General features: G+C 40.1%; 1 protein-coding gene across 1 annotated transcript; it reads right to left on the minus strand.

Annotated features, from left to right (window-relative positions):
- Positions 1-4,671: 4,671 nt before the first annotated feature.
- LOC311256148 (ras-related protein ORAB-1-like) lies at positions 4,672-8,593 on the minus strand. Its single transcript, XM_084350989.1, has 6 exons — positions 8,446-8,593; positions 6,346-6,418; positions 6,139-6,234; positions 5,897-5,992; positions 5,669-5,800; positions 4,672-4,922 (listed from the first exon to the last, which is right to left on the minus strand). The coding sequence occupies exons 1-6, from the start codon at positions 8,457-8,459 to the stop codon at positions 4,689-4,691; spliced, it is 645 nt and encodes a 214-aa protein (XP_084207115.1). The 5' UTR covers positions 8,460-8,593; the 3' UTR covers positions 4,672-4,688.
- Positions 8,594-9,063: the final 470 nt, after the last annotated feature.

Raw genomic sequence — 9,063 nt, forward strand, 5'->3', positions numbered from 1 at the left:
CTTATAGGCCCAATGATTTTTAAGAAAAATAAATGTGTATCCACTCCTGCTACATATTCCAGATATTTTCTTAATGAATTGCTTCTTATTTTTCTGAATATTTGTTTCTTTTCCTCTCGTGGTCTCGTAGCTCTACATCCACTCATAGCATCCACCTGCTGGATTCATTTGGGGGTGAGACAGATGGTATCACATGAACAACTGCTTCACCTTCATGCACTTCACATCAGCCTCAACGCTGGCCCGCAATAAAAAACAACAGCCAAACTAACAAAGCAGCAAGCAGTCACAGGGTTAGACTGAAGAGAGAGAGACGAGAGGAGAGAACGAGAGAGCTTCAGGAAATATAGGGGAGAAGAGATGTAAGAGAAAGATATTGGATGGAGGGGAGAGGTTCAGATAGAAAACTAAAGGAAAATGGGAGATAAGAGGTTGAGAAGACCAGAAGGTAAAAGAATAGAAAGGTGGAAAGGCTGAGGTTACACATGGATACATAACAGGTATGGAGAGATGGAGAGGAGGAAGAAGAAAATGAGCGATCAACGTGTGAATAAGAGGTCCGGATGTGACCGATGTGTCACCCAGGCTCAGCTTGTCGGTTTGTCCTGACAGCAATGGAGCTGAAAAACAGAACAAGACTGACATCTAGAGGACGGAAAAGTAACAGCAGCTTACCTTAACTTTCTTCCTTCCTCATCCTGCTTAGTTTTTTTGACCTCTTTCCAACTTCTTGCCTTCAGACTGACACATACTGTGTTTGGTTGCACTTTTAGACTCGGAAATAAAATAACTCTTTCCTAACGTTGGACGTTGCATCTGTCTCTGCTGATATTGTGGAGAGATCCAGAGATGTCTCATTCTGTCTGGAGATGCCAGGAGACACACATGCTGTGGGAGGAGATGTTTTGGTGCCTCCACAAGATTAGGTCATCAAATGAATAGCAGGAAGAGAGGGCACGTTGTGTAGGATAGCACTCATCAGTTTGTTCGGTCTCATTAGATGTTGACATCTCTGCAGAACGTTTGTAAAGACTTAATCATCACTTTCTCACATTCCTCATAGAAAGAAACACTGGATTGTCTTTGAGATCACCCTCCATGTATTTTTCTCTGAGGGTTGGGCTGTGTTTACCTCCTATGTCTTTGTATTATGATGACACTTTTTGGAAACATCTTCAGACAACCACACAGCTGTATGGTTACATTTGAAGACAATGTGGGTGGATAAGGCTTACAACGATCATTTCATGCAGTTCAGTCAAATTTCCCAAGCTATTCACTTATGTATGCCTTTATTTTTGCAAGCAATATGAGTGTCTTGTCAGGTCATGTTAATGGCGCATTGGCAAATACACTCAACAATTGCAACACTTTTGTTTTTGTTCCCTTTTTTCATGAGTTGACGTCAAAGAGTTTCTTGATATTTGTGACCACTTCCCCTTATTCCTGTCCATCTGACATCAGAAACTCATTTCACAGCTCTGGACCGCACGCTCCCTCAAAACCTGTGACTTCTTCAACATGTTGCTGTGTGATAAAGCTGCACACTTTAGAGCGGCCTTTTATTGTGACCAGTCCAACGCACACCTGTGCATTAATCATGCTGCTCAATAGGCATCTTGATATGCCACACCTGTCAGGTGGATAGATTATCTTGGCAGAGGAGAAGTGCTCACTGACGTGGATAACTGCCGCTCGAGGGGAATAAGTCTTTTGTGTACACAACCTGTGAAAATTGGGAGCAAAAACAAAACTGTTGTGTTTATATTTTCAAAATTAATTCAAAGTCTAAATTGATTTTTTGTATATAATATTTCTAAAAAATGTATTTCTATTTTATGTATAGCACACATAACACATATTCATCATTTCTGCTTTACTGGGGGGAGCAGTGATGTCACTGTCTCTAGCAGGAGAAAGTCAGGATAGTGTTTTTAATTCTTGTTTAACATTTCATGCTTTCCCCTCAGAGGGATTCTGGATGCTTGATAAATACAAGCTGTTGACATAATGTGCAGCTGATTACATAGGAATCCATCCGCTGTGAATCATTGTGTCACCGTAAGAATATTTTCTTCAGGCCGGAGCAACGATATTGATTCATGTGAATAATGGCCCTAATGTAACATTCAGGGTTGTCGGGCAATTATGAGAAATCACCTCACACCCCTTGGTGATATTTATCAGACTAATATCTCCTGAGAACGTCCAGTGATTTGTCATAACTGCAGAGATTTGATGGCGATTTAAATCCCCTGAGAATCTTTTACCTTTAACGGTTTAATAATCTTGACGTCCTGAACAGCTGCTGGGCTGCTATTTAAAACTGGATGTCTTCTTATATCCTCCAACTCCGATTCTACATAACTGCAGATTGGCTCATTGGCTTTGAAGAGTTTTCAGATGATGTAACCTCCTGTTTTTGGCCTTTGACAACACATTCTTTCAATTATTTCTGATCCAGTTTGAACATTTAAAGATGTATAATTAAAGTCCTGCTTCCTGAAAGTAAAAAAATATTAAAATTAGATCAGTGCTGTGAAATAGTTGAGCAAATCCTCCATGTCATCTCCTCCTACCTTGTTTCCTGTCTAAGTCTGTGTTGACATCTCTGAATAGTGAAATTACATCTAAATCACTCCAGAATGCATGTAAGGCTCATCAGCAACACTGTGTTACACATAGAGCCTCTGACTGGTTAATTTATAGTCCTTTGTAACAATTTGTAGCAATTGACATGTATTAATCACTTTTTTATTTGCCATTTATTTTGCCAGATGGCCGAGTCTCTCTCGGTTGCCCTCCACAAGCCTGTAGACGATTTGTTGAAGTTGTTTAATGCTGTTGGACTGTGGATTTTTTTTATGAAGGACCTGGGTTGGATTTTTTGACTTTGTGACTTTATGCACGCTCTCAGTGCCTGTCTCCGCTCCACTAAGAGAGAGCAACAGTAGCTAACGTTAGTTTAGAAATGGAGTCTGTTAACGACTGTCTTCTAACACAACAGAGCCCATTAAGAAAAAAAAATTAAATTTAAAGGGGTACCACAGTGAGGAAAACTATGCATCCAACACTTTAGTTTGTATGATTGTCTTTTGTTCAAACTTTTCTTTTTTTCTTTTAGTGGCTTCAAAATCCACCCACAATGCCGTGCAGAATTATCCGCCATGCTGTTGGAGGTGCAAGCAAACACAAATTTTTGAGTGTGTGAAGTCAACAAGTCATCCGATTACATTTCAGAGCAACAGCCAAGTGCTCTGGACTGACGATTGTGCTCTTCTCTCAGTCTAAAAAAAAAAATCAAATGCATATTCAGAGCTCTTGTCTTCATTGTTCATTAGATGATTGGTTCTTGATGGTCTCTGCACTACACTTTATCACCATTTGCCATAGGTATATATGAAAACATTTTCTGTACATGTTCCTCTTGAGTAGAAAATGTGCGTCTCTGCCGCTGGACATTGGTTCATGTCCCGTCTCATACAGACAGTCAGTGTTAGTTTCATTGCCTCTTCTTAACCGGAGAGGTGACAGACTCACATGTATACACATTTAAACATACATTTCTGTGCTGCTTCGTTATATATATATATTTTACCGTCGTTGTATGTTTTGCCCATGTTTTTCATCACGACTGCTAAGATATCTTTATTGACATAAACAAACAACATGCCAAACACAACAAAAACTGATAAATACAATGAATCACCTCTGAGGGAAACGGTGGTATCTGAGTTTAAATCACACAGTAAATTAATCTGTAACAGCAGCTCAAACTGTGTGAATATTCACTATTGTTCAAATATTTTTATTATCGTGTGACAGGTTTGCAATTTTCATCTCAATCTTGAGTCAAAGGTGACAGGATGGAGCTTTATCAATGTCCTTGTGAAACGCATTAGTGAAGTCCTTATATAAGATGCTTATTAACATTAATAAGACTGTGTAAGTGTTAACTATTGCACCATAAACATGGTCATTTATAACACAGTTTATAGACTGCCTTTAAATGTTAATAAAATCTTCTAATTGTTTATCATAGCTTTACAAACAGTTATTGAGTTTAATTAACTAACTTATTATGTTAATATTACTAAACCTTTACTGAGCTTTTTTGTTGCTTTATTAAGATCATTTCATACTTTAATACGCATGTATTAGCAGTTAAGTCTGCTTTATGCAGCTACCAAAGCTAAAGCGAGAATTATAGTCTTATTGATTTTAATAAGCATCTTCATAAGGACTTACAAAGGCCTTATAACCAGTTAATGATTATCAGCACTTATATTACAAGGACCCTAATTAGAGCACTACCAAGTGACAGTAAGTGGTCGTCTATATGTTTATAAAACTCGTCCCAAACCTTGTCACCAGCACCAGCACCAACACCAGTTGTTCATTTGGCTCAGTTTCAAATATTTCTGTCATCATCAATGCCACTCTATATTTAATGCAAAAAAAGCACGCTCAAAAATATATTGTTGTCAAGCTAAAAACATTTTTTTTCCTCCTGAAAAGTCACGTTTTACGTTTTAGTACAATAGCAAAGATGTCTGACAAAATGTGTTCGTCCAAAACACACAATCACATAGTCCTGAAACTAAACAGGTGGGTGTGTTTAAAATGACACACCTGTACAGTGTGCAGACTGTATCGTAGTCGTGTCATCACTGTGTTAACTCCCCTGCTCAGCAGCAGTTACTGGCCTCCTGCGTCTGTTTTTCCCCTCCTAACCACAGAGGGGCGCTGTTGATCTTGGCGCTCTGGGCACTGGCCTCCTTCGACTCTCCCTGCATCCCCACTTCCTCACTGGCCAGCCTTTTGTGGATCTCAGAGGCCATGGTGAGGAAGGCCCTCTCCACGTTATCAGAGCTCTTAGCGCTCGTCTCCAGGAAGGAGACTTTAAGAGACGAGGCCAGCTCCTGCAGGGAGAGACAGGAAGATCATGACAAATACCAGTGTGAAAATACTAAAATAAGTTAACTCTTAAATGGACTTTTGAATGCTGAACTTAATGAAGGAAAATATACTCCTCTATTAAGAGTTTAGGTAGTTACTGTGAAAAAGAATCCCCTCAAAGTCTTTAATTAAATTAAATTAAATTATTGATGAATTCACATTTAAGCAATTTAATATCATAGATGGTGTAACTGCTTTATATTCTGCTGGGTATGTTAAAGCTACACCAGAGCATCATAATTCATGAGTTTACATTATGTATGACGTGGAAAAACTCAGACAGATCCGTCTGTCCGTCAGACAGATGAGGTTGAACATAGCTCACATAGCTAAATGTGTTTGTCAGGTTGTAAACAGGCGAACCACATGCATGTCAAAAGCCAATATTAACATATTAGCATGCTAATATTGAAATGCTAGAATAATGGACTGCTTTATAAAACCTGGTGCCTACATTACCCACAATGCTACGTTGCCATTGAGTGACATCACTGGAAGCAATTTATCAGATTACATTCAGGTCCTCTGGAGCCACAGAAAGCTTTAAATTTGCAGTTGTATCCCTGTAAACACACTTTAAAGGGTAACTCCACCAATTTTACACATTATAGAGCATCACGGCCTAACAGCTGCTCGAGTGATGGCTGGAGTTGTCTAATACTATTTGGAGGAAGTACATTTAAGCTGATCACTGTGTGCAGCCTGTTACCTGAGCAGTGCCAGCGTCCACCACTTTCTTACTAACGAGGTCAGACTTGTTTCCCAAAAGCAGCCGGGAGACGTTTTCACAGGCGTAACGATCTATCTCATCCAACCACTGCTTCACGTTGTTAAAGGACTCCTGGGGAGGAAGGAAACAGAACAAAGAGTGAAGGAAGTTAATGTTCAAACTCTGTCCTGTTATGCTGTTGATGACATGACAAAAGCACACACTGACCTGCTCAGTGACGTCGTAGACGATGATGATGCCGTGAGCCCCTCTGTAGTAGCTGGAGGTGATGGTTCGAAACCTCTCCTGACCTGCTGTATCCCACTGCAGGACACACACAGAGTACGACGGTGGGCCGGTCAGTCCTGATTCCCTGACCAAGTATTTTCTGACTTTGTTCACGTTAACAAACAACAAAATAGTTTTTTCTTCCTAATCAGAAATCTTACATCTAATAAATAAACTCTTACAATCTGTAGTTTCACTGTCTTCCCATCCATGTCGATGGTCCTGATCTTGAAGTCAACTCCGATAGTGGAGATGTAGCTCTCGGTGTACGTGTCATCCTGGCAGGGGGTGAAGTATGATCAACAACAAGCAGTAAGGTCTGTAATTAAAGGGATTTCTTATGCGCGTGTCAGTGTGTGTGTGTGTGTGTGTGTGTGTTACAGGCCTACCGCGAAGCGCAGCAGCAAACATGACTTTCCGACCCCAGAGTCCCCGATCAGAAGAAGTTTGAACAAGTAATCGCTAGAAGACAAGACACACAAATGTGCATACACATCGAGACATTTCAAATTTCTTCCACTAGGGTATCAAACCCTTAGCAAAAACCCTGACTGCAAAACTGTAATTGCAAACCTCTGGTGAACATCCAAATATAGTCATGATTGCAGATAGCTTCATCAAACAGACACAGATGGTGAAACACTGCACAGTCTTATAACCACAGTGCGACTGTGAAACACAGCCAGCATATTTTCCCTGTGTGTCGACAGAGGAGGAAAAAGGATTATCAGTCCTGAAAGGATTTTCTTTTCTCACCTCCATGGCTGCCTAGTTCCCCATCTTATTTTTCTATTTGGTCTACAGCAAAATACAAGTGTTGTCCTTGATATATGTTGAAGTTTAAGGATTAGATTTTCTTAATGTCTTATTTTAATGTATATCTGTGCCCCTCTACAACACTTGGAATTGCCTTGTGTCTGAATGGTGTATAAATAACTTGCCTTGCCCAGTTTAGGTCAAAATACCTAATAAAGGCAAACAACAATCCCATGAACTGTTAGCAAAACAAAACTGAAGGCCGTTCAAAATGTCTTCACTGTGTAGACTTTGAGTTTTGTTGTTTGGAGCTATAACACACAAACCTGGTACACAGACACACACATGCACAAACACACTGCTGCTCAGTATGATAGGCTGTTAGAGATCTGTGGTTTCATCCAGAGTCAGTCTCGGGGTGCTTTCCGTATCACATACTTTTTCTTTTTACTCTTAGTACTTAATGCAGCTGCCCTTACAAAGCACATACTGTTGCATGCAGTATGCATAGAATTGGGATATATTACCTGGTCATGACAGTCATACAGTACATAGACTTACATTGGCTTTCATCTGTCAGTGAACTGTCAGTTGTTTGTGATCTCATGGCTTTGTCTATATTCCTGTGACACACCGTGTGACGTATCTTCTGCTGCACAGAGGATTGAGTAGGACATCCTGGTATTTTTGGCGTACTGCATTTCACATACTTTGTGATGGGACACACTAAATCTTTTTCTGGCACATTAGTAATATAAAGTATAGAAGTAGTAATATAAAATAGTATGGTAGTATGGGTATTGGAACACGGGGCAAAAGATATCTGTAAAATAAGGTAGTCTTCCTCCCATCATGCCACCATGGTGGCAGTGGAGTCACTGGTTACTGAAGCAGGGTTTTGCTTCTTTTAATACACAGAGTGAGTTTTGTTTTCAAATGTATTTTTTGTGTTGTAAAGTCAAGTCATGACTGTTCGTCATGTAAAGTTGTTAAAGCTGTTCATTAAAGACGCACAAAGATGAGTCTTAAAGTTAGTGGGATGTAAACAAGCCTCCTGAGCTGTGTTGCGTGTCATCCACAAATGTACTAGTATTAAAGACGTCTCTAATTTGTTTTATATCGTATGTAATTACTTGTAACTTTTATATAGCTTAGTTGTGATTAGAGACTGTGACAGATTGTGGAAGATAACCTATTGTTACTGAAATTCACACTTTCTTTGTCCTCTGGCTCTAGGGACTACAATACCCATCAGCCACAGGGGCCTCGCGATCCAACTGCAAGTTAATCAGTATTTTTATGCAAAGAACTTTTCTTCTGTTACCCTGAACAACCTGCCTCATAACTCTATGACAACTAAGTCTGAGTCGTTTAAAGCAATAAGAATATCTATTTTGTGCTTGACATTTTATTAATTAATTAATACACAAATTAAAGCACTCATACACAGAAACATCGGTGCCCACACACAACATTTAGTTGGTGTATGAGTATTTAACACATCAACAAACACAAGACACAAGACTGCAAATACTCAGTATCTCCCTGAACACTGTGTATACAGGTTAAAAACAAGGCTCCAGGATGTTCAGAGGTCTTAAACTGTCTCTTTACTTTTCATGTCACCGTTAAAGAGCGAGCGTCAGTGTCTTCTCGTGGTTTACAGAATATGCCTTGTAGGAACTACATGTTTACTCAGTATTACACAGCACACAGAAAGAACCAGCACTTACTATTCAGGATTCATGATCGCTGAGGTCGCTCCAGGTGACACGACAAAACAAACAAAATCCCTGAAAATGAATCCTGAAGCTGGAAACGGACAGATTATCTTCGACTGTGATGTTGTTTACTTTTCTGTTATCCTTTTCTCTGTGTGTGTGTGTGTGTGTGTGTGTATGTGTGTGTCTGTCTGTCCTTTGGAGGGCAAATGGCAGAATAAGCCGGAGCTACCTACCTCGTGAGCTGACTGATGAGCTGACTGGTTCGGATGCATTATTTATTAATAAAGACCAGCTCAGGTTACAGCGGTGACAGCACCTGGAGCCAACACACTAACACACACACGCACAGTCGCAAACACTGACACACACTGCAGTGCTCTCTAAGTCTGAACTAAACTTCACTGACACCTCATTTTATAATTTTGCGATGTGTTTGTGCTGATCTGTCATCGCTGTCGTTACTGTGCTGAGCTGCACCGCTCTGTGTCTCTGCTCATGAATGACATCACCTCAAACCAACAGCGTCTCCTGTGCATCACACGTCACTGCACCGACCGCAGCTCTGACACTTGCAAACAAACAGGAAGTAGTTCTGGAAGCACCCAAGAAACTACAAATGAGACAACA

Source organism: Pagrus pagrus (assembly GCF_965226575.1).
Source record: "Pagrus pagrus genome assembly, chromosome: 4".
NCBI classification, from domain to species: Eukaryota; Metazoa; Chordata; class Actinopteri; order Spariformes; family Sparidae; genus Pagrus; species Pagrus pagrus.